The sequence below is a fragment of the Rhinatrema bivittatum genome, chromosome 1 (genome assembly GCF_901001135.1).
Source record: "Rhinatrema bivittatum chromosome 1, aRhiBiv1.1, whole genome shotgun sequence".
Taxonomy (NCBI): Eukaryota; Metazoa; Chordata; class Amphibia; order Gymnophiona; family Rhinatrematidae; genus Rhinatrema; species Rhinatrema bivittatum.
This window is the reverse complement of record NC_042615.1, coordinates 651,345,255-651,371,173: the sequence shown is the minus strand read 5'-3', so window position 1 is coordinate 651,371,173 and position 25,919 is coordinate 651,345,255. Positions and strand designations below refer to the sequence as shown.

Sequence of the window (25,919 nt, the reverse complement as noted above, 5' to 3'; positions counted from 1 at the left end):
TGTTACACCTATAGATGCAGAAGAAGAAATCAAATATAAAGTGGATGCAGTTCTCGATGTGAGAAGACGAGGTAGAGTATGGGAATACCTCCTGTCATGGGATGGGTATGGCCCTGAAGAAAACTCTTGAATACCAATGTCTAATATCCTGGATAAAGAGATGCTACAGGACTTTCATCACTTGCATCCTCAAAAACCAAGACCTGGTAGGAAACAGCGTGGATGCCCTTTGAAGGGGGGTACTGTTGCGTCCATCGGTCCTCGATGGCTTCGCCCCGTTTGCCTCATCTTATTCATGGCTCCTCCCGCTTACCTGGGCAAGATAGCTACCGCCGCTTCTACAAGCCGACCTCTCTAGCGTTCCCGGAACGGCCATGGTGCAGCCTCCCACCATTGCTCCTCCCAGGTACTTACTAGGGTGCGCAATCCACATCTTTGTACCACCCTTGGCGCGAACCTTGAGGGTGTTCCCTCATGCTGATGTCACGCCATCCGGGTATATTATCTTCACTCATTTGCTAGCTCCCCAAGTTAGCAGGGACTCAAATCCGTTCTTTTCTACACTACTCTGCCGCTTCCGTGCTGCCGCAGGAAGCTCTCTCTCTCTCTGCCCTTTGGGGTATATGCTAACCTGGTTACCCGCTCCTCGGGGGCCCTCTGCTTTATTTCAGGTGCCTTACAGGGAACAGGTACTCGCTCCTCGAGGGCCTGCTCTCCCTTTCTTGGTGCCTGTACCTTCTACAATGACCTGGTGGAATCGCACATCAACAGCAAACACCTTAGTGAGTACGCTAACTCTCAGTCTATCTCATCCACAGTATCTCTTCTCTGGGAGACCTGCTGCGCAACCTCCTGATGTCATCTGGGAGAGAAGGGCTCCCTTTGCCGAGGTCCCTGAGACTGCAACTATGAGACTGCCTCACTACTGCCACCTCTGGTGGTTCCAGTCAAGCTGTTTAATAAAAGAACTCTTGTGTTTGTTTAGTATGAGTCTAGCCCAGTGTTGTGGCTTCTCACGGGGCTCCTCCCCATGGGCGTGGTCACCTCCACAGCACCCAAGGATCCACAAACACACATAATTACAACATAATGTTAAAAACTTGACTTAGCTTGCAAAAGGAAACCCTTCCATCTTGTGTCTTGCTTTACAAGAAACTTCCCAATCGACGATGACCAGCATTTCATATGAGCTGCTTCAGGGTTAAACTCTCCCTACAACAGAAAAGGAAGCTGTGCAGGCTTTGTGGTCCCAGAAACTCTGGGTGTGTGGCCCCACTCCAAAAGATGTTCCACTTCCCATGGCTGGCTAGAGGGCATGTCAGCCCTTGGACCAAGTAGCGGAACTGGTGACTTTCTTTACCTCTTTAACAGTTAACGATATGGAGGGCACTCTCCATCTTCTCCTTTCCAGGATATCAGATATACTCATACTCCTACAAAGAGTTCCAGTATCCACAGACTGAATGGGTGCTCCCTCAGAACCCCCACAAGGCAGTTCTAACCCTTAGCACATGCTTGCAGCAGAGGCCAGACCGAGGATATACATCAAGAATATATCCCTGTGAGACACCCTTCTTCATTATTGGGTTCCTGGATTAGTGTTCCCTCTCCTCTAGGTTCTGAGTATGGTTTGATGGGAATACCCTCCACTGGAAATTCTGGAACACTCATCTCCTCTTGAGGACCTCTCTACTCTAGATTTTTGGACAAGTTGGGCACTGAATTAATGTCCATAAAGACAAGGATCTTCATGCAAAAGTGTTCAATCTCCTCCAGATTTTGGAGACCCCAGTGGAGCTGGCAGCAATTCCAATTCATGATATCCTGCAAGAGTTACAAATCAGAATATGGGAAAACCTGATTTCCTGTGCCCTAGTAATAAGGAAATTAGACCTCACGTATAGAGCACAAAATCCCTGGGTTTTGGAATAGTGCAACTGTCTCACCAATCAATTGTAGTAGAATCAGCTCTTAAAAGAGCAAAGAAAACAAGGATTTTTTTCAGATCAGATCTTTCCACCAGGGAAATACCTCAAGCTACCAGACAATTTTGCTAAAAAGATTTTTTCAGAGCTCCATGTTTAATGCATGCATTTCTGCTCACCACTTCTATATGATTCAATACTTACATGATTGTATGCAGAAACTGAAGCCCTTTGTTCCATCAGGTAATAACAGTTCTGGATATCCTCAGACACTATTGGATGCGGAAGAATGTATATAACATCTTATTCGTTCAGTTTAAAACATGTTTGATATGACAGCCCACTCCTCATCAGACACCATCGTAGCATGCCATATGGCTTGATTGAGAGCCAGTAATTTGCACAACGATGTGCACGAGAAGTTAGTGGACGCCCGTTCCCTGGGAGATCATTTCTTCGGGGACAAACTCAGAGAAAGTGTTGCTCAAATAAAGGAACAACATTTTGTGATCCATCCTCTCTCCACAACATGGCAGCCCTACTAAAATTTTAAGAAGTCATATTTCCAGAGACGTCCTTTCTGGTGGTTTTAGCGTTACAGAATCCCGCCTCTACTTCTGCCACAGCAACAGATTCCAGCTTGAAATTCACAGTGTGAGTGCTGCCAACCAAATGCAACACAACAGATCTATCCCAAATCTGGACCAAGATTTTGACCACTTTTCAAACCCAGCAACCATGCTGACCAGTAGGGGGGAGAATCCAATGCTACCTAGAACAGGGGTGGGCAATTCCGGTCCTCAAGGGCCACAAATTAGTTGGGTTTTCAGGATATCCCAAATGAATATGCATGAAATAGATATATATATGAGGCCCTCGAGGACCGGAATTGCCCACCCCTAACCTAGAGAAATGGCGCAAGATTACCAGATATCACTGGATTCTCAAGATTGTGAAGTCTGGATACTGCTTGTGTTTCTCCCAGCTTCCCATACTTCCTCATTGCTCAGCCTTCAATCCAGATCCATCTCATTTGATGCAATTCTTCCTGGAAATAGAGTCACTCCTCAATTAGCAAGCAATAGAACCTGTTCCACCCCATCATTATGGCCAGGGATTCTACTCCCACTACTTTCTTATTCCCAAGGAAACTGGGGGATTGAGACCTATCCTGAATATAAGAAGCTTAAACATGTGATGAGCGCTACCTCATTCACTCCGCGTTGGACGCGCGTTAAATAGGCGCTAATCTCCCTATTGCATTAGGGGGTGGATTAGCGCCTATTTATCCCACCCCAAGAAAGCCCCGGGACTTACGCGCTTCCCGGGGCTTTACGCACGCCGGAAGCCTATGCAATATAGGCTCGGCACGCGCAAGGCCGTTTTAGAAGGGTTACGCACGTACCTTATGTGCGTAATCCTTTTAAAATCCGGCCCTTTATGTATAATGGTGATGAATGTGGACTTAGTTATACATAAGGGTTACTGTAAGGAGCAGTCTTATTTAAAAAAAAAAAAGCCTCCCATTCAATGGCTTTATTTAATCCCTTAGGGTGAACTGTATCCGATAGGTAGATGTATCTTTGTTCTCTTCTTTGTAACTGAAGGGAAATATCACCCCCTCTTGTCAAATTGAATTGTTGTATAACATAAAATTTTAAATCTTGGACAGAATGATTGTGCTCAGTCCAATGTTGAACCTGGTACGAATGCAACTTGCATGTTGGATCATTCTGGTTTTTATAGCTCTCTTAGTTTGGCCAATGTAAATTTTATTGCAGGGGCATCCTATAGCATAGATTACCTGTTTGGAGTTGCATGTATAATGTCCACGAAGGTAATGGGTTCTGGTGCTATTTGGTAAAGCAAATTGTTGGATCTGCATTACGTGACTGCACATGACACATTTGCCACATGTGAACTGACCCCTCCCTAGGTGTTGAACTGGATGTGGGTCCGTCTCTGGATGTATTTATAAGCATATCCCAACCTCTTAGATTCGCAAAAATAGGAATCTCCTGAAGAGGAGTAAGGTCAGATGGTATAGTCCAATGTTTTTTAATGATTTTTTTTACTTCATTTGTGCAGGTGGAATAAGGCAATACACATGCCATTCTATGTGCAGGTTCTTTCTGTGATGGTTGTAGTAGCCACTCTCTATTGGCATGTAATGCTCGCTTGAATGCTTGTTTGATGATTCAGTGAGGGTAACCTCTGTGTAAAAATCTGTTCTTCATATTGTCTGCTTCAATGATATATTCTTCCTTTGAGGAACATATCTGCTGGAGGCGAAGGAATTAGTCAGTTGGGATGTTCTCTTTCAAATGTGTAGCCTGATGGCTTTGAAACGATAAAAGTGAATTTCTGTCTGCTTCTCTGTGGTGAATAGTAGTTTGCAATTTGTCTTCATGTTCGTAAACAGTCATGTCCAAAAAGAAATTTGAAGAAATGAATCTAATATACAGATTCATTGATGACATTTTTTTTTTCATTTGGACCTCTTTGTTTGAACATCTTTTGGAGTTTGAAGGGTGACTGAATCAACAGGATGTAAATTTGCAGTTTTCTTTTTCAAAAATCAACAAAAAATGTCTTTATAGTTTATTTTTCTAGCCATATAGAGATATTCCTTTTGTGCCAAAAAAATCAAACTTAAATCAAAAAATAAAAACTAAAACTAAAAAATATATGACCACTCAGAGACCAACCACCCTTGGTTGGTCTCTGAGTGGTCCTCCGACTACTCCAAGCCCTTTTGGACCTGCCACTGGGAACGGCAATAGCAGCAGGCCGACAGGAGACGAGGGCAGAAGAAGGCTTGGGAACTTGAAGGCTGAGACAGGAGACTTGGGGCGTGAAGACTCAGACAAGAAGCTTGAGATGTGAAGACTCAAACGAGAAGCTCGAGCATGAAGACTCAGGATCAAGGTTTTAGGAATAAGTACTGGTTTGAGGCTGCAACGCAGTGCGCCCTACACAGCCCATGGACTGGTCACAGACCACGCTTGAGTGCGGAGCAGACTCCAGACAAATACATGGTAGTTGAAGCCTGAACATGGCGAAGATTCAGTAGAAGTCTGTACCAAGGCGCGCCCTACACACCCGCCCGTGGCTGGTTGCGGACCACACTGGAATGATACAGGTTCAATCAGAGTCTTAGGCATGGACGGTGCAGCCACCAGGACATCCGAGGGCCGAGACGAATTCCAGGGTAAGGGACCAAGACGAGACTTGGCATCGAGCAAAGGGAGGGGGGCCAAGGCGAGACTTGGCTTAAGGCATGAAACATGGGACCAAGACGAGACGGCTTCAAAGTGAAGATGACCCTCCGGAGACTAGTGCTTCAAGACAAGAAGGCTGGCCCATGCCACGAGGTGACGAGACACAACATGACACGCCAGAGAAGGTAGCCATGAGGAACCAAGGGTCCATGAAGCAGAAGCAGAGACGAGGCATCAGGAAGGAACCTAACTGACTGAGGCTCCAATGTCCGAGAACAGGAACCGGACGAAACGGATTTACCCTCGGGATGGACATCTGGAGGACTTGAGGAGCTGGAACATCACAGGAAGACCACAAGATATCAGGAAAACCACGAAACATCAGGAAGAGACCAGGAACATGAAGGACGAAGAGGGATCCCACGAAGAACAGGAAATACAAGCAGGAGTGAAGACGAGAAGTCCTTGAGACAAACTAACTCCTTGCGAAGGCAACTAAAGACAGGAAGCTGGTCCCTTATATAGGGCTGAAGATCAGGAAACGCCCTGGGAGGAGTCCAGGTGGGGCCAGGAGGCTGGCCCTTTAAATCTCTGAAGGAGGCGTGGCCCACGCCCTAGGAGACAGGAAGCAGGAAGTATGCAGAACCATGGACAGCAGCCATGCTGCAGGAGCAATGCAGGGAGAAGCCGGGCCTCTACACAGGCTCCGATGTCAGCAGGAGCTCCTGCTGCTGCTGGAAGCACCGAGGGCGGCTCCAGCCGCCAGGAAAGCCTGGGGACTGCGGCCTCCAGGCCGTCAAGCTGAAGAGAGCGTCGGCGGCACTCCCTGCCGCAAGAGATTCCCGATAGGCGTGGCTCCAAGCCGCGCTGAAGATTAAAGTCCACGGCTCCTGCACTGCGGAGGTAAGTGCAGAATCATGACAGACGCCACTGGAAAGCTGGTGTGACCATCTCATAACTCATTGATGATCAACAGTTTCCTGCATCGAGAGGTTGATAACAAGTTGATTAATAATCATGTTTCTGTGAGATGCCTGAAACCCCTTGGGTCAGATATTTGGTATAGGCAGTGTTCAGTAATCGGCTGTAAAGATTAAGGCACACAAGTACAGAGCATTGGTCAAATTAAGCTAAGAAAAATATACACAAATAAAGTATTTACTGTTAAATAGCTACATATAGCACAAAGAGGAGGAACAGAGAAAGAGAAATAAACTAAAAATCTTATCACAGAAAGAACTGTCTCACTTTTAAGTCCAAAGGTTCAATTGGTTTAAGTTTAAAAAATCTATTTCTGCTCCTGTCTAAGAAGTCCTTTGATGTGATCTCTGCCCCCTTCCCACCTCCCTTCCTGCATTAATGCAGTCGACACAACATCTCAACTCATCAAAAGCATGGCTATTTTTACTGCAATGGGAAAACAGAGGTACTTCAACCTGTGTCTGATTTAGACATTTGTGTTCCAACAGGTAGATCTTCTGTGCTTTATCCATTTCCCCCACATATTTTTAGGCAGAGCAGAGCATCTAATCACATATCACATAGACCACCCCTACTGATTGAGAATTGGTTCTGAATGTAATTTTATTTCTTGTTGTGTGTGTGAATATATTCAAAGGACTAGGACATGTTAAGCAGAATTGTATTTATATATTTGATTTATATCCATTTTTCAGGCATTTCAAAGCAGATTAGACTCAGGTACTGTAGGTATTTCCTTATTCTCAGCAGGTTGTTTCCCAACCAGTGTGCCTGTAGACCTGATCAGGTCTGCCACAGAATAATCACCCTGCCTGATGCTCAGATCTAGGACAGCACATGGGCTTTGCTATTAGCACCTTGCAGCAACAAGATATAATGGTGGTGGCATTTAAACATATAGGAGTTCCTTTGTGAGAACTTGTGTAATCATGCATGCCTTTTCCTAGCTACAGCATGGACCCAGAGTGTGTTAGTTAATGGGCAGTATAAGGGCATGGATAGCTGGTCCCTGCTTTGTCCAGTACACACATTGCACACAGCACCTCCTTATCTTCCCCATCCTGAGCCTCTTCCTTTGATTCCTTCCACCCTCTGTCCAGTCCCTAAGCTGAGTGAGATGGGGAAAGCATGCACTGAGCATTGGATGTGACTTATCCTGAGTGTTGGAAGTAGCAGCAGCGAAGGAGCTCTAGCAGCCACTTGAGGCAGTTAAGGTAACTAAATTACAGGGCTATTTATCATTTTGCGTTAGGGCTTTAACGCTCGCAATAACACCCTGACGCGCGTGTTAAATAGCACAACACATGCTAGTATGCAAATTTCACATTCGCTATGCAAGTGGGAGAGTGTGGGCGGAGTTTATGGTAATGAGCAGCTCCTGCCATGGAATGCGATAGAGTAACACACAGTAACGTGGGTTTTAATGCCAGAAATAACTACACATTTTTTCTGTGTGTTCTGCCCACGTTACCGGGAAAAGGTTTTTTATTGCACATGCCCTTTGGGGGAGGGAGAGAGAGCAAGAGATGTCACTCTCTATTTATACCACTGTAAGAGGGGGTTACTTTTAACTTGATGTGGGGTTTGGGGGTGGGGCAGGTTTGGGGGAGGGGTTTTACATATACAAGAGGTACGAACAGCAAAGTTGACATCACTGAAGATTTTCTGTTGTTTGATGGAGCAAAGGCTGGCTGGTGCCATGTTGAAAAATGGCATCGAGCGGCCTGGGGCCTAGGGGGAGCACTGGACCCCACTAGATACCAGGAATTTCATCTAAAGGTATGGAAGAGAGTCCGGGGGGTGGGGAGGCCACTAGACTCCCAGGGACTGCTTTCATAGAAGGGGAGGGTCACTATACTACCGGGGACTGCTTTTAGTGTTTCAGGGGGTCCAGGGGAGTAGAATACCTTTGGAGGGGGAGAATCTGGAGAGGGTTGTTGGATACCGAGGTAGGAGTTTTTCAGAAAGGGGAGAGGTTTGGGTAGGGGGAGCCAGATGTCCCCACATGATTTAAGTTTTATTTGTGAATTTGTGAATTTTTTTAAGCCACCTCTGGGGCTGGGTGGGCAGGGACATTTCAAGACCCCTGGGGAGGAAGGGGGAGGGATTTAATACTGGCCTCGTGAAGGGGGCTGCCATTGCGCATTTTTGCCCTTTCCCCATGATATTTTTATTGCAGGTTTTTTCCATGATAAAAAATATCATGGAGAAACGACCATGTTATTTTACGACAGAGGCATTAGATAGTGCAGGAACGCCCTCCCTCCCTGCTATATTTCTCCCCTCCCATGGTAAAATATAGCACCATAGTAAATGATGCCCCAAGTTTATACCCAAGGCAATGTAAGGTGAAATGACTTGCCCAAGGATCCACAAGCAAAATGTCAAAGAACTCCAGGGATGCTTAAATACATGGTGAGAAAAGACTGATGAAACAACACAATCTTTAACTGTTTCTTCCCCTGGGAAAAGTGATAAGGGATTTTTCTAAAAGAATAGGGTGCAATTGTAAAAGATAACAATATCTTTGTATAAAAATAAGCCAAATTTGTATGAGATTTACAGCAATAATAGCAATTAGAAATAATGCAAAATGAAAAACATTCTTTGCTCTCATTTTCAGGTGTCCTATGAAACTATCACAATTCCAAAATGGGTTCCTCTGTCAGACATGCACCCTACAGACTACTACTCTTCTTACACCAAGAACTGTACTGGCAATTTTACAGAGAAAGAAATCCGAGATATCAGAGCATTTTACTATGCAATGTGTGCCGAAACAGATGGTATGCTTGGTAGGTGACCTCCTACAGAAAAAAAAGGGAATGTTACATTGTAGAGAAAAATAACCTTACTAGGCCAAAAGCACTGTCAATCAAGAATAACAGGGACCTTATTTTCCCTTTCTATTCTTTTCAAAAGAAAGCCCAAAATGTTTTGTGTGCACATTAGCTGTATTAATACTGTACTTCATGATAGCTTAAACAAAGATACAGAAATGGCAATATGCATTTATATAGTTTGGGCTTTTATTTGCAAAAAGGAATGATAAGGAATTTCAGTGGTAATGGAAGCATTATGTGGTGCTTACTGCTCAAGACCAGAGGGCCTACAGACTTTGGTATGCAGAGCAACCTAATTGACTGACCTTCCATGCTTCCTGGGCTGACACGACTGTGATTTCATCCATGAAAGCATAGATAACTTTTAAAAGTTTCAGTCCTTCTAGAATAGAGAATCTCCAGATCCCTGTATGAAGCGCTACCTACCCAGTTATTCTGCTGATCTTTCTTACCAATATTAACATATAGAAACATAGAAATGACAGCAGAAGAAGACCAAATGGCCCAGCCAGTCTGCCCAGCAAGCTTTCATACTTATTTTTCTCATACTTATCTGTTACTCTGACCGCTCAGGTTAGGGCCCTTATTGGTAACTTTTTGGCTCTAATTTCCTTCCACCCCTGCCATTGATGAGGAGAGCAGTGCTGGAGCTGCATCAAAGTGAAGTATCAAACCTAATTGGTTAGGGGGCGTAACCGCCGTAATAAGCAAGCTACTCCCACGCTTATTTGTTTGCCCAGCCTGTGCAATTTAGTCCTTGTTGGTTGTTGTCTGAATATAAATCCTCTTTTTTTCATCCCCCAATGCCGTTGAAGCAGTGAGCTGTATATGTATTCAAAGTGAAGTATCAGGCTTGATTGGTTCAGGGTAGTAACCGCTGCAACAAGCAAGCTACTCCCACGCTTATTTAATTTTCCAGCCTGTGAAATTTAGTCCTTGTTGGTGGTTTGAATATAAATCTTCTTTTCTTCATTCCCCCCTGCCATTGAAGCAGAGAGCTGCTTGGATATGCATTGAAAGTGAAGTATCAGGCTAATTTGGTTTGGGTTAGTAACCGCCACAGCAAGCAAGCTACTTCCACGCTTATTTGTGAATGCAGATCCTTTTTCCCACATTTCCTCTTGCCATTGAAGCATAGAGCAATGTTGGAGTCGCATTAACCATGTGTATGTTTATTGAATAAGGGTAGTAGCCGTCATTCCCACAAGCCACCCCCATGCCACTTCTCTTGATTTCATTCACATCCTCAAGACCTTATGGATCCACAGTGTTTATCCCATGGCCTTTTGAAATCCCACGCCCTTTTGAAATCCTTTGGTTTGGGGTAGTAACCGCCGCAACAAGCAAGCTACTCCCACGCTTATTTGTGAATGTAGATCCTTTTTCCCACATTTCCTCTTGCCGTTGAAACATAGAGCAATGTTGGAGTCGCATTAACCATGTGTATGTTTATTGAATAAGGGTAGTAGCCGTCATTCCCACAAGCCACCCCCATGCCACTTCTCTTGATTTCATTCACATCCTCAAGACCTTATGGATCCACAGTGTTTATCCCATGGCCTTTTGAAATCCCACGCCCTTTTGAAATCCTTTGGTTTGGGGTAGTAACCGCCGCAACAAGCAAGCTACTCCCACGCTTATTTGTGAATGTAGATCCTTTTTCCCACATTTCCTCTTGCCGTTGAAACATAGAGCAATGTTGGAGTCGCATTAACCGTGTGTATGTCTATTGAATAAGGGTAGTAGCCATCATTCCCGCAAGCCACCACCATGGCACTTCTCTTCATTTCATTTCATTCACATCCTCAAGACTTTATGGATCCACAGTGTTTATCCCACACCCTTTTGAAATCCTTCACAGTTTTGGTCCTCACCACTTCCTCCAGAAGAGTGTTCCAAGCATCCACAACCCTCTCCGTGAAGAAATACTTCCTGACATTGGTTCTGAGTCTTCCTCCCTGGAGTTTTAAATCATTACCCCTGGTTCTGCAGATTTTTTTCCAACGGAAAATGTTTGTCGTTGACTTTGGATCATTAAAACCTTTCAAGTATCTGAAAGTCTGTATCATATCACCCCTGTTCCTCCTTTCCTCCAGGGTATACATATTTAGATTCTTCATTCTCTCCTCATAAGCCATTCGATGAAGACCCTCCACCTTTTGGTCTCCTTTCTCTGGACCGCCTCCATCCTGTCTCTGTCCCTTCTGAGATACAATCTCCAGAACTGAACACAGTACGCCAGGTGAGGCCTCACCAAGGACCTGTACAAGGGGATAATCACTTCCCTTTTCTTACTTGTTATTCCTCGCTCTATGCAGCCCAGCATTCTTCTGGCTTTAGCTGTCGCATTGTTTCGCCGACTTCAGATCGTTAGACACTATCACCCCAAGGTCTCTCTCCTGCTCCGTGCACATCAGCCCTTCACCCCCCATCGACTACATTACTTTCGGATTTCCACACCCCATACGCATGACTCTGCACTTCTTGGCATTGAATCTCAGCTGCCATATCTTTGACCAGTCTTCCAGCTTCCTTAAATCCCGTCTCATTCTCTCCACTCCTTCTGGCGTGTCCACTCTATTGCAGATCTTAGAATCATCCACAAATAGACAAACCTTACCTTCTATCCCGTTTGCGATGTTGCTCACGAAGATATTGAACAGGACCGGTCCCAACACCGACTCTTGCGGCACTCTGCTCATCACCGCTCTCTCTTCCGAGTAAGTTCCATTTACCATCACACATTGTCTTCTGTCCTTCAACCAGTTTGCTATCCTTGCCACCACCTTGGCGCACACTCCCAAGCTTCTTGTTTTATTCACAAGCCTCCTGTGTGAGACTGTATCAAAAGCTTTGCTAAAATCCAAGTAGATGACATCAAGCGCTCTTCCTTGATCCAATTCCTTAGTCACCCAATCAAAAAAGTCTATCAGATTCGTCTGACATGACCTTCCCTTGGTGAAACCATGCTGCCTCTGGACCAGCAATTCTGCTGCTTGTGGATAGTTCACTATTCTTTCCTTCAGCAGCGACTCTAATACTTTTCCCACCACCGAGGTGAGGCTAACCGGCCTGTAGTTACCAGCCTCCTCTCTGCTCCCACTCTTGTGAAGAGGGACCACCACTCCCGTTTCCAGGGATCTATTGAACAGGTCATGCAGTGGAGCCGCCAGCACATCTCTGAGCTCCCTCAGTATCCTTGGATGAACCTCATCAGACCCCATGGCTTTGTCCACTTTCAGTTTTCCTAGCTCTTCTCATACATTCTCTTCCGTAAACGGAGTTTCATCCATTCCACTCCCCTCCAGTTTCTTGTTATCTAGCGACGGTTCTTCTCCGGGGTCTTCTTTAGTGAACACCGAACTGAAGTATTCGTTTAATATTTCTGCCATTTCTTTATCTGTCTCCACCCATTGATCCTTTTCACCTTTCACTTTCACTATACCACTTTGGACTTTTCTCCTTTCTCTGATGTATCTGAAAAAAGTTTTGTCCCCTTGCTTTACCTCTTTGGCAATCCTTTCTTCCGCTTGACTTTTCGCTTTCTTGATTACTTTCTTCGTCTCCCTCAGTTTTATTAGATATTCTTCCTTGTGATCCTCCCTTTGGGATCTTTTATATTTCTTAAATCCTGTTCTTTTATCTTTTATTTTATCAACCACCTTCTTTGTGAACCAGATAGGTTTCATTTTTTTCTTGCTTTTCTTTACTTTTCTTACATATATAGTAGTCGCTTCAGTAATTGCTCCTATTAGTTTGGCCCACCGTTGTTCCACATCTCTCGTTTTCTCCCATCCTTCTAGTTCTTCCTCCAGGTACTTCCCCATTTCAACAAAGTCTGTGTTTTTGAAACACAAAACCCTGGTCTTTGTGCAACTTCTCCGTAATGTATTAGTGATATGAAACCATACCGTTTGATGATCACTGGTGCTGAGGTGGGCACCCACCAGGACATTAAAGACATTATCTCCATTAGTGAGCACTAATTCGAGTATAGCTCCCTCCCTCGAGGGCTCCATTACCATTTGTTTGAACAGAGCCACTTGCAGGGTATCCACTATCTCTCTACTACTGTTAGATTCCGCAGAAGGGATTCTCCAGTTTACATCCGGTAGATTAAAATCTCCAACAGTCACCACTTCGCCCTTCTTTATCATCTTTTGGATGTTTTCAATCAGATCTCTGTCTAGTACTTCTATTTGATTTGGAGACCTGTAAACCACACTAATAAAAACGGATGCCCCATCATCTTTTTTTAGGATGGTCCATAAAGCTTCTTCTTTGCCCCATTTTTCCTGCAGCTCGGATGCTTGGATATTGTTTTTGACATAAAGAGCCACTCCTCCCCCCTTTTCTGTCATCTCTGTCCTTCCTTAATAAGTTATATCCCGGTATGGTAGTATCCCAATCATGTGAATCTGTGAACCACGTATTACTATTGAAATCCCTGTCCTTATTGTTCTTGTGGCTATTTTTTTACTATATTGTAGCACAATAAATAGCAATTTCAACAGTACTGAGACTATGAATACCTACAGGTTTATCGTTGTAGTGGCATCTCTAACTCTGCTTTTCCCAATCTATGTGTTTGTATTGTACTCAGAATATTTCTCTAGCATAGTTATTGTGAATTACATTTTAATTTAATGCCTCAGTTCTTTTGCCTTTGCTTTCCACAACAAATGTGATTATAGTCTGAGTTAATGTGCTCGGCAGTCCTTGGCCTACTCACCCTCTGGATAGAGGCTTTCCCGCTGGCTCCCGATGCAGTGCAGTCCCTCCCGGCATCTTTGCAATAGTCCTCCATGCTCCAGTGTGGCGAAACACTGCCGGCACTCCATGCAGCAGGAAGCCGTCAATTTCCACTGGCCCTGCTCCCGCTATGGCACACATGCGCCTGACATTGCATTATTAAAAGGGCCCGCAGTGGAAAACGGCTCAAGGCACCTCCTGATAACATCACTTCTCTGGCCTATAAAAGGCCCTTGCTGACATCCCTCCATTGCCTCAGCAACAGGTCCACCTACTCTGGAAGTGGTGCGTGTTGCCCCAGCATGCTGGTCTTCAGTTTTTCAGCTTCCTCATCGCTTTCCGTTTGTTCTTCTCCACGCCTTCTTGCCCATCTGTCCCTCCTTTCCCATCGGACGGATATCTGGTTTGAGCTTGGCCTGATCCTGGATATGCTTGACCACTGCCTGCTACTGACCACTACCTTCCACTGGATATGTCGGACCTCCGTCTATCTACCCACATACTCTATGACGACTTCGTATGCCATCAGCAGAGGCCCCCACCTAAGACTTGCAGGCCCCAGCACCCAAAGCCTCAATCCGAGGGGAACGAAGGCTGGTATTGGCGAAGCTCCAACTGGGCCTCTGCTTTGTCCAGGTCTGCCTGCAGACATGGGAACCTCCAGGCTCCTCCCTGCAGGTTGCGCCAGTCTTGACTTGGCCCAAAGGTCCATGAACGCAACAGTTGATGGCAATTTTGTTTTAAGAATTTTAAGCAGTAGAGATACTTCCAAATTGAAACAAAGGTGGTATTTACATATTACTTATAGATTGATTAAAGAAAAACATAGCATAACCCCTTTTCTTTATGGCTTCTGTTTAGTTTCCAAAGAGAAATGCACTTTTGAGCCATTCCTCAGCCATATGGGTATAAGCATTTAGAGAGTGACAGAGTTTGTTACTGTTATCAGAATTCTCTACAAGTGCTTTCTTCATATATCTGGCTCAGTGATATGCTGGTAGAGACTCACAGAATCTCTTTGTTAAATTATTTTATGAAAGTAGAGTGTGTCTCATTTCTTTTAGCAGAGCTGGTTTAGGTTTCACTTGTACAGACTGATATACAATTGCAGGGGAAAATCAAGGGTAATATGACCAATGTTATATTAGTATAATCAGTCCCCAACTTGGGATTTTTTTTTAAATACTTTTGAGGAAGGTGTCCACTGCCAGCTGGTGCCAGAAGTGGAATTGTATCTGTCTGTAAGGATGCTAGGGCCAGTTTGGTATAAGGAGCTTGGCGATGGGGCTCAGTCTGCAAAGGATTGTGACTCAGTCTTTTGGCAGTGATGGGCTCAAATAGCATGACCTGGGCTGACAGCAATAGCTGTCATCACAGCAGCTGAAGTGTTTAGCCCTTCCGTGAAGACATCTGTATATAGTCCTGGAAGAGCACACAAGTATCTAAGTGGACAATTCACTATTCTTTGACTGGGCTAGTGGCTTCAGGAAGGGGTGATGCCTGCCTCTGGAACATTACTTTTGAGTAAGAGTTGTCTTGATGAGAACAAAACAGCGCATCATTCATCCAACTGTGTAAATAGCGAATACAAATACTGAACAGTGACTCAAAGGTTATAAATGGAGCATATAGTCATAGACACTCTGACACATGCCTTTTATTCCATGAAATGTATAAATAAGACAAACAATTTCCGAATGGAAATGGAACAAAGAAAAACATCAGAAGTATTACAACTGAGAAGTAGGAAAGTGAATATTTTAATAAACTTGCTGCTTATGACTTCCTTTAATTCACTTTATGATTAAAAACATATTTTATTATCTACATTATGTAGCAGCTGATAGATAGTATGCTTAGAAATTTATGTCCTAGGAATACCCCCATGAAAAAACTATCCCACAGAATCCCAGGGGTTTATAAAGCAATGATTATCTTAATTAAAAGGTGTCACTACAATGACATTTTCATAGGCTCATATGTATCAAGGAAAGGTCAGCAAATAATGGAGGTAATTTTCAAAGGGCTTATGCATGTTAATGTAACATAAAATCATAGCATTTTTCAAAAGCCCATTTACGTGTTTAGGGCCTGATTTTCAAAAGCATTTACACATTTAAAACTGGGTTTTATATGTGTGCATGCATTTTACCCATGTAAGTGGGCTTTTAAAAACTGCTACAATATAAGCCATTGAATTGTCCATAGGATTTATCCACATTTAAGGGCCTGATTTCCAAAAGCATTTATATGCTTGAAAACGGGTTTTACATCTGAAAATACAGTTTATCCATGTATGTGGGCTTTTGAATATTTCTACAGTATATACCATTGAATTGTCCATAGGATTTAAACACATAAGTGTACTTTATGCGGGTAAATGGCTTTTGAAAATTGCTACAATAGTAGTTACATTTACACATATAAATCCTTTTGAAAATTAACCCCTTAGTGCACTTTACGTGCATGAACGGCTTTTGAAAATTACCATGATAGTATTACATTTGCATGTGCAACTCCTTTGAAAATTCACCTGTTAATGTGAACTTATGCGTGCAAAACCTATTGACAATTCATCGGCATATATTATAGCAATTTTCAAAAGCCCACTTACATGTGTAAAGTGCATTTACCCATATACAGCCTAGTTTTAAGCTTGCTTATTCTTTTGAAAATTGCCCCCAATATGAGCATACATAGTCAAGCACAGCCCAGAAAGTCTTCAAGAAATATTTGGATATACAAGGCCTTGTTTTTCAGTGTTGTTTTCTGCTGCAGGTGAAATCATTTTGGCACTCAATGATACAGGACTCCTTGAGAAAACCACAGTTGTCTTTACCTCTGACCATGGAGAGCTTGCCATGGAGCATCGGCAGTTTTATAAAATGAGCATGTATGAAGGAAGTTCCCATGTTCCTCTCTTCATTATGGGGCCAAACATTCCATCAGGAAGGCAGGTGCCAAATATAGTGTCTCTTGTGGACATTTATCCCACTATGCTTGGTAAGTAATTTACATAACTGCTAAAAATACCACACACAAGCCAAACAAATAAGGAAGAACCAGTCCTTGCTAGGTACTTTTATTGTTCCTTGTATTTCTGATGGGGACTCTCATGCAAGTAATCCCCATGTGCATCCATTGTAGTGAATGGCGGTGTAATACATGGTGGCCATTTATGAGCAATGAATTCAGAATTTTTATACTTGCTAAATTAGCTGATGGAAAAACAGAGAATAAGTCCAAGTGTACTATAGTGGCTATGTGCTTTCGTTTTACTCTGTGATGCTTTGAATAAAATGATATGGCAAATTATTTTAAAATGCCTGATTTTATTTACACTACACATAAAATGAACAAAAACACTAACCAGTAACAGGCTATAAAAGCACATTTCTTCAAAAACCCAGCGAAAAGTATACATCAAAGCTGTCTAACTAATCTCTATTCTGCATTGCACTGCACTGAACCCATTTATAGAAAGGACTAAGTTTTCATGTTATTTTTAAAGGCCCAGTGCTTTACAGCATAGTCTGCTAAAATGCAGCAGATATCTATGGGCAATTTGTAAGTAGCTCCTATTAAAAGAATTATGTTGCTTGTGGAGGTTCACGGATTACAGCACAGTGAGATCGACTCACAGAAATTCAGCACTTAGAAACATTTCTATCAGAAGTTATATGCTTTGGAAAATAAAAATATTTAGATTTGATATTTTAAAAAGTGGCTCAGATGTAGAGCTTTATAATTCTGAAAACCAAATAAACCACTTTTAAAGTGGATTTAGATCTGCCCCTGTTCTGACTTTGTGGAATTCTGTGCACTGTAGTTTTGTCATATTTTCACTATTAAGAAAAAATTGTTTAAAACAAAATTTTAATTATACATTATAATTAGAATTGAAAACAAATAATAATTTACTCCTTTCTCACAGGACAAGCAGGATGGTAGTCCTCACATATGGGTGACATCACAAGATGGAGCCCTGAACGGAAAACATTTCTGTCAAAGTTTCTACAAAGCTTTGACTGACACTGGCACACTGAGTGCACTGAGCATGCTCAGCCTGCAATTATCCCTGTGAGCCACAGGTGTCTCCCTCAGTCTTCTTTTTTCCGCTTTGCAGTAAGCATAGCAGTTAGGAGCTCTGTGAGAAATTCTAACACTTTTTCCACTCGGAAACACTTAAACGTTTACTTCACAAACACTTTTCCCTGCACGGGTGTCCCTTCGCATACGTTTATTCGACACTCTGTGAGTACTATGCCCTGTTTTTTCGGTCTGTTCCTGTCACCTACCTGGCCTGCCAACCAACTGCGGCCTTCCTTCTCCCTATGTTTTCAGTTAGCCACACATAGCCTGCAAGTGTCCCTCTGTGACACTCTTCCTGATTATTAGCGCTAGTGGGACAAGGACTTCCATGGTTTCCGTTGCCGCCAGGGCCCCTGTCGATTTCCTCGGTATCCTCGCACAGTCAATGCCCCCATCGCTACCGTCGGTACCCCCTTCAGACCATCCTGGATGCTTAGATGCCATCGGTACCCCTCCCCCCGCGGTACACTGATGCCATCGGCCCCGTTTCTATCAGTGCCATCCATGTTTTTCATCCATGGCACTGATTTTTCCTTGGGTTTCATCAGTGCTATCATCACCCAAATGGATGCCATCGACCCACACTTTGTGTCATCGATGTCATCCATGCCCGGGTCGATGCCATCGTCGCCCAGGGCACTTCCATCGATGCCAGGGTCATTTCCATCGATGTCATTGTTTATTTTATCAATGTCATCGATGCCCAGGACATTTCCATCGATGCCATTGTCCATGGCATCGATGCCAGAGTCGATTCCATCAATGGGCATCGATGCCAGAGTTGATTCCATCGATGCAATCGATGCCAATGTCGATTCCATCAATGCCAAAGTGGATTCCATCAATGCCAATGTCAATTCCATTGATGGCATCCATGCCAAGATCGATTCCATTGGTGCCATGTCGGTGCCATCGATGCCCATGTCGGTGGCATTGATGCCAATGACACCATTGGTGCCCGAGTCGATCCAATCGATACCGTCGACATCCGTGGCCATGCCGTCGATGCCTGTGGCCATGCCACTGATGCCATCGGCACCCGCCTCCATACATCGATGCCCACGTTGCTTCCATCGGTGTCTCCGTCGATGCCGGTATCATTTTTCCAATACCAATGATGTTTTTTCAATTGTTCGATGCCACATCGTTTTTATAGATACCTATGCTGATGCCATCAGTGGAGGGAGGACATTAAGCAAAACTACTGCAGTAGCGTATAACTTTAAAAATGGAGACTGTAATAGAATGAGGAAATTAGGTAGAAATAAATTAAAAGGGACAGTTACATGAGGCATGAACATTGTTTTGTATAGTGTTATGTCCATTCTCCTCGGGCTGTGTAGGACGCGCAGTGGGACAGGGTGGTCCGCGACTAGCCCATTGGGTCCGCCCGCGAAGGTGGGCTGTGTAGGGCGCCCTGAGAGACAGTGCCAATGTTCACCCCAGCACGTAGCAGTTCAAGGCTGGAAGGCCCTCCAAGGAGCGGATAGCCAGGGGCCCCCACACGCCAAGAGAGGAAACAGGAACTGGAAGTCAAGAATGGAGCGGATTCAGCAACGAGGGACCTCCTTGCTAACTCGTAGTAGCAGAGGGACGGTCAGCTTAATTACAGCAGTGAGTTGACATCATCGGGAGGGGACGCCCCCGAAGTTCCTGCCATGACGTGTACAAAGGAGGACCTTGCGCGCGCGCGCCTTAAGTGATTCCGGAGACAAGATGGTGGTCGGCAGCGCCCATGCCATCCCAGGGACGCTAGGGAGGTCGGCGTTGGTTGGCGGAGGCCGCCATTCTTCCTAGGATTGATGATGCAGGGAAAAAGGAGGTGAGCATGAGAGGTCACAGCCATCTGCGACCGGGCGTAACAATCAGTACTGGGACATGTGCTGTTAACGTATTCATAAATGATTTGGAAAAGAGAATGAGTGAGGTGATCAAATTAACAAATGACACAAAATTATTCAAAGTTGTTAAACAGCAGCAGATTGGGAAGAACTGCAAAATGATTTTGGGAGACTAGGAGAATAGGCATCTGAATAGCAGATGAAACTTAATGTGGAAAAGTGCAAAGTGAAGCGAATAGGAGAAAATAACCCTAACTACAGGTGCACAGTGCTGAGATCCATGTTCTAATTATAATTAATTTATTTATATTCCATCTTTCAGCACATCAAAATGGGTTACATTCAGGTACTGTAAATATTTCCCACCCAGGAAAAAGACATTGGAGTCTTTGTGAACAATACATTAAAATTCTCAGCTCAGTGTGCAGCAGCAGGCAAAATAGCAAAAGAAATGGAGAATACATAGTAATGATGGCAAGTGATCCATCTAGTCTGCCCAGCAATTTGCTTATGGAAGTAACTGCCATTCCTTGCAGGTTACCCCCCATGCGTTCTGCTAAGGGTAGTAATTGCTGCACCGTGCAGGTTACCCCCATACAGAAATCTGACACTATCCCTTTCTTCAGGCCTTTAGGGATCTGCAGTATTTGTCCCATGCCCTTTTGAATTCATTAACTATTCTCATCTTCATCATCTCTTCTGGGAGGGCATTCCATGCATCCTCTACCCTTTCCATAAAGAAATATTTCCTGATATTGGTTCTGAGTGGTCCCACCTAGAGCTTCATTTTGTGACCTCGGGTTCTACTGTTTCCTTTCCAATGGAAAACATTTGAAGTTTGTGCACCAGTAATTGTCAAATATATGATAGTCTATATCCGTTGAATTTCCTTTCCTCCAGGATATATATATTTAGATCCTTGAGCCTCTCCTTGTAGATCTTCTGAACCAAACCCCATACCATGTTTGTCGCCTTCCTCTGGACCATTTCCCTCATGTCTCTATCCTTTTTGAACACAGTAACTCCAGGTAAGGCCTCACCAAGGACCTGTACAAGGGCATAATCACTTCCCTTTTCCTGCTGGTTATACAGTTCCTCTCTCTATGCAGCCCAGCATCTTTCTGCTTTAGCTACTGCCTTGTCACATTGCTTCTCTGCCTTCAGATTGCCAGAAATTATCATCCCAAGGTCCTTCTCCTTGTCTGTGCACAATAGTTTCTAGTTTTATTGGAGTTTATATACCGTCGTATCGGAAAACCATCATAGCGGTTTACAATAATAGGAAATAAAATACATAAAAGACAATCAATAAATACATTAATAAACGATGCATAATTCTAGAAGTAAAATAGTTAAAATAATTAACAAGAATTATGAGATAAAATAACTGCAAGGTAGAATTAAATACATTAAATTGCTTAAAAGAAATAAAAATAGTTTCTTAATAAACAGTAAAAGACTTTAATTTCACCCCACCAATTACATACAGCTCTTTTGGATTTCTGAACCCCAAGTGCATGACTCTGCACTTCTTGGCATTGAATCGCAGCTGTCAAACTCTTCAAGTTTTCTTAAATCACTTTTCATTTTCTCTGCTCCTTCAGGTGTGTCCACTCCATTGCAGATCTTAGTATCATCTGCAAAAGGACAAACTTTTCCTTTTAACCCATCCACAATGACATTCATGAAGATATTGAACACATCCGGTCTAAAAACCAATCCACTTAACACGGTTCTCTCTTCAGAGCAGGTTCCTTTACTATTACTCATTGTTTCCTGACAGTCAAACTTAGTCAAAGTTAGTAATCCACTCCACCACCTTGGCACCCATAGCCATGCTTCTCATTTTATTCATGAGCCTACTATGCGGGACCATATCAAAAGCTTTGCTGAAATTCAAGTAAATCACATTAAGCGCTCTTCCTTGATCCAGTTCTCTAGCCACCCAATCAATAAAGTCAATCAGATTTGTCTGGCAGGACTTTCCCCTGATGAATCCATACTCCCTCTGGTCCAGCAACCCACTGGATTGTAAATAGTTCACTATCCTTTCCTTCAGCAGAGTCTCCATTAATTTTCCCACCACTGACATGAGGCTAACCAGCCTGTAGTTTCCAGCCTCCTCTCTACTACCATTCTTGTAAAGTAGGACCACCACTGCTTTTCTCCAATCACGCAGCACCACTCCCATTTCCAGGGATCTATTGAATAGCTCTTTCAGTGGACCTGCCAGAACATCTCTGAGAATATAATTTTGGCTCTATCGAGCCATGATGCTACTACATCTTGAGTATGGTGTGCAGTTCTGGTTGCCTCATCTAAAAAAAAAAAAAACCCAAGCAGAACTGTAAAAGGTGCAGAGGGAGGCATCAAAGATAGGAGAGAATGGAATGGCTCCTCTGTGAAGAGAGGCTACCAAGGATAGAGCTCTTCATCTTAGAAAAGAGATGGCTGAGAGGGAATATAATAGAAGTTTATAAATTCATGAGTGAGGATCAGTGGTTAAATAAAGGACGATTATTAACCCTTCCATGTAATATTAAAACAAGTGGACACTTCATGAAACTAAAAACCAGCATATTTAAAATTAATTGTAGAAAGTACTTTTTCACTCAGTGTACAATCAAGCTACGGAATCTGTCACCAGAAGATGTGGTCAAGGTGATTTAGCTAGCAGGGATTAAATGAGGTTTGAATAAATTCCTAAAGGAAAAGTCCATATAACATTATTAGCCAGATAGACTAAAGAAAGCCATCACTATCCCTGAGAATGAGTAACAAGAAATGGATCTATTTTTTTGATCTATGGGCATTTGGGACCTAGACTGGCCATTGTCAGAGACAAGATACTGGGCTCAATAGACCTTGGTTTGACTCAGCTTGGTGCATATTTTATGTTCTCCTTAATGTTCTAAATTTATCAGTGAAAACAGGTAAATTATATTTATGGCATAATTAAGAAGTTCTATCACATGATCCAAGAAATGCAACAAATCACTATGGATACTGCATCTTTTTTGAATCTTAGTTTTATCAGCTATTTATTTTATATTTTCTTTGGAAGATGTCTCTCCTTGCAGATGTTATAGAGTGCAGCTTTTAATTGTAGTGTTTGAACACAGCCACTGTAAAAGCTGCCTTCTTCATGTTTACAGAGGAATAAGTACCGTCTGTTTAACAAAACAGAGTCTAAGTGCTTTCTTAGAGTGCTGGAGGTTCTCCGAATGCCATATTCTATGTAGTCATTTAAAACTGAGTACATTTTTATACTGTAAAGGTTAAAGACTATTATTTGCTAGATGTATACACAGATATATACATTCTTCAATGTAATGTTTATATAGCTAAAGTATTACTCATAATGAGAAATAAATCATAAGCTTGATAAGTCTTCATAATAAGCATCCATAAAATTAGAGGGAAAATGAAGGTTCATCAAGGTTGAGTATATTGTGTTTTGCTTCGATTAGGGCAACTTAATATACCAAGAGCAAAGGTTAAGTTGCTCTAGAAGTACTGCTCTCTTTTAAAAGCATCACTTTAGTTGCATATACAAAATCGTTTCATGGAGCACGCATGGGGGTAGATTTTTAAAGTTATGCGCGGGCGTAGATTTGTTTGCGCAACCCGGCACGAACAAATCTACGCCCGATTTTATAACATGCGCGTGCTGCCGCGCACATGTTATAAAATCCAGAGTCGGCACACGCAGGGGGGTGCACAATTGTGCAACCTATGCGCGCCGAGCAGCCTGCCTCCGTTCCCTCCCAGGCCACTCCGAAATCGGAGCGGCCTGGGAGGGAACTGTTTTTCCGGCCTCCCCACTTTCCCCTCCCTTCCCCTAACTAACCCACCCCCCCAGCCCTAACTAAATCCCCCCCCCCTACCTTTGTTCAGAAAGTACTTGCGCGCGCCGGCCAGGTGCCGGCGCGCCATTCCTCAGCCCGGGGGCTGGTTCGGAGGCCTGGCCACGCCCCCGTAATGCCCCGAGCTGGAACCACGCCCACGGCCCCGAACCCGAATGCCGTGTCGCCCCTGACACGCCCCCGAGCAAAGCCCCGGGACTTACGCGCGTCCCGGGGCTTTGCGCGCACTGGCGGCCTATGCAACATAGGCGCGCCAGCGTGCAAGTCCCCTGCACGCGTAAATCCAGCTGGATTTACATGCGCAGGGCTTTTAAAATCTGCCCCATGTTGTCAGATGCTTCTTAGCTTCCTTTGGTTGGCTGCTAAGCTAGTTAATTCACATTAAATAAATCAGTGCTTAGCAAAACCATAATTTGTCTAGCCTATAAAGTTAAAATACAGTATTTTACACCATTTTTGAAAGGTGTTTTTATTATTAATATTATCATCATCATGACTTTTATAGCACATACTAGATGTTTAGGGTATTTTTGCGGGAAAAGGCCATTTCTCCTTTTTCAGGCTAGGAAAGCAGGTTCCCTATCACATTGATTGAAAGTAATAATTGCAGACCAAGAAGAGGAATAAGGATAATATTTCAAGGATATTAAATGCACATTATGCTATGTATAAAAGCATAGAAGCCAGGAAGACCAATATGACTGGTTTAAAACATTCCAGTCTATAAATATTTAGTTTGTACTTTACATGTGAAAATGCCATGAAAAAGCAAGGCTTGCTATAAATGTAGTCAAAATTGTTTTATATAGCTTTTGTAAAAAGAGTTATACCTATGTATTTTTGCTTAGATATGGCTGGCCTCGTTATCCCTCAAAATCTAAGTGGCTCTTCCTTAATACCATTCATATCCAAGAGGACTGAAGATGAGGTCACATCCTACAGACTACATCCTAATTGGGCATTCAGTGAGTTCCATGGATGTAATGTAAATGCTTCCACTTACATGCTGAGAACAGACAAGTGGAAATATATTGCATATTCTGATGGCAAATTGGTGCCTCCTCAACTGTTTGGTGAGTTTTTTTTATTTATTATATTTGTTTTGAGAGATATTATTTAATTTCATATAAATACTGGTGCATATTGATTCTAGTGTATTGCAAGTGGTCATCAGGAACTTCTTTAGTCAGTACATTGAAGGTAGAGACACACACTGCTACCTTCTCTTGTGGCCAGAAAAGTTGGATTTTTTTAAAAAGTTTGCCATAATATAGATTGCTTTCTTGCTGACATTACTTCTTCTGCATTTGTGTTGCATGGTTTGAAATCTCTTTCTGTTTTTCTGAGCTACAGATATTACTAGACTGTATTAAGTAACTGAGGGGGTCATTTTCGTAGCGTATTGCACGCGAAAAGTCACTTTTCGCGTGCGATAGCTAGATCAGGGCGGAGTCGGCCCTGGAAGAGGAGGAGTTGGCGTGTTGTCGGGGAGGACGCGGCGAAAAGTTCACTGGCGGCGAAAAGGTAAGAACCCTTTTCGTTGCCAGTAGTGTGCCCAATAGCACCACCTTTTACGATGGTGCTATTGGGTGTGAAAGCCGGCAGCAATAGCACCGTGGAGCTGCGATCGCTGCCAGCTTTCGCAGGCCCCCCCCACTTCGCCCCCCCCCCCGCCCCCTGTTACTGCCGGATTCTCTAAGGTCTGCAACCTTTGAAAATCCAGGCCTGAATTTGTTAATTTTTAAAAAGGCTGGTATCTACCAGAGTTATTTATTCCCTCCCACTTTGCCCCACACCCACCCACCCCTAGAGTGTTTTCTTCTGATATATTTCTTCCAAGGACTTAGTTAAGTGAATAAGACTTAAGTACTAACCTAAAAACTTGCATATTAGTCACTATTAGCAGAATGTCTTTGATTCAGTGTAACAATTGTGGTGCTTATGATCCAAGGCCTGCCTTTTGGAGACTTAAGGGATGTCCAGTTTGCTTTCAGCTTTCTGCAGTAAAGTAGCTGACTCTTCTGAAAGAAGAATTGCTCAGGTTTCAGACATTCTCCCCTTCTTGGCAGCATCCAGAATATCTCCCCCAGCTCCCACAAAGCTTCAGAAACTGAAGATTAAATGGTTCACAGTGGGCATTGGTAGAATAAGACATGTGACTATTCGACATCCAATTTCCACAGCTGTGCAGTACTCTGAATATCCACTCCCATTCCCACAGAGAAATCGTATATCCAGGATTCAGAAACCCAGAATTAAATGGATTACAGTGGGCTCTGACAGAATTAGGCCTATGATGAAAAGATGCCCACTCTTCCCACCATTACCCTTACATAATACCTTTTCTGCATTGGATAAAAAAGAAGCTCCAGGAGTGGATAATGAGGTGATGTCTCAA

General features: G+C 43.4%; 1 protein-coding gene across 3 annotated transcripts in view; it reads left to right on the top strand.

Annotated features, from left to right (window-relative positions):
• Nucleotides 1-25,919, top strand: part of ARSK (arylsulfatase family member K) — a 148,568-nt gene that overhangs the window by 54,621 nt on the left and 68,028 nt on the right. For all 3 annotated transcript variants that reach the window (XM_029573073.1, XM_029573089.1, XM_029573081.1), the window contains 3 exons: nucleotides 8,751-8,922; nucleotides 16,501-16,725; nucleotides 24,370-24,594. In XM_029573073.1, coding sequence (XP_029428933.1) covers nucleotides 8,751-8,922; nucleotides 16,501-16,725; nucleotides 24,370-24,594 — 622 coding nt within the window. The remainder of the gene's footprint in view (nucleotides 1-8,750; nucleotides 8,923-16,500; nucleotides 16,726-24,369; nucleotides 24,595-25,919) is intronic.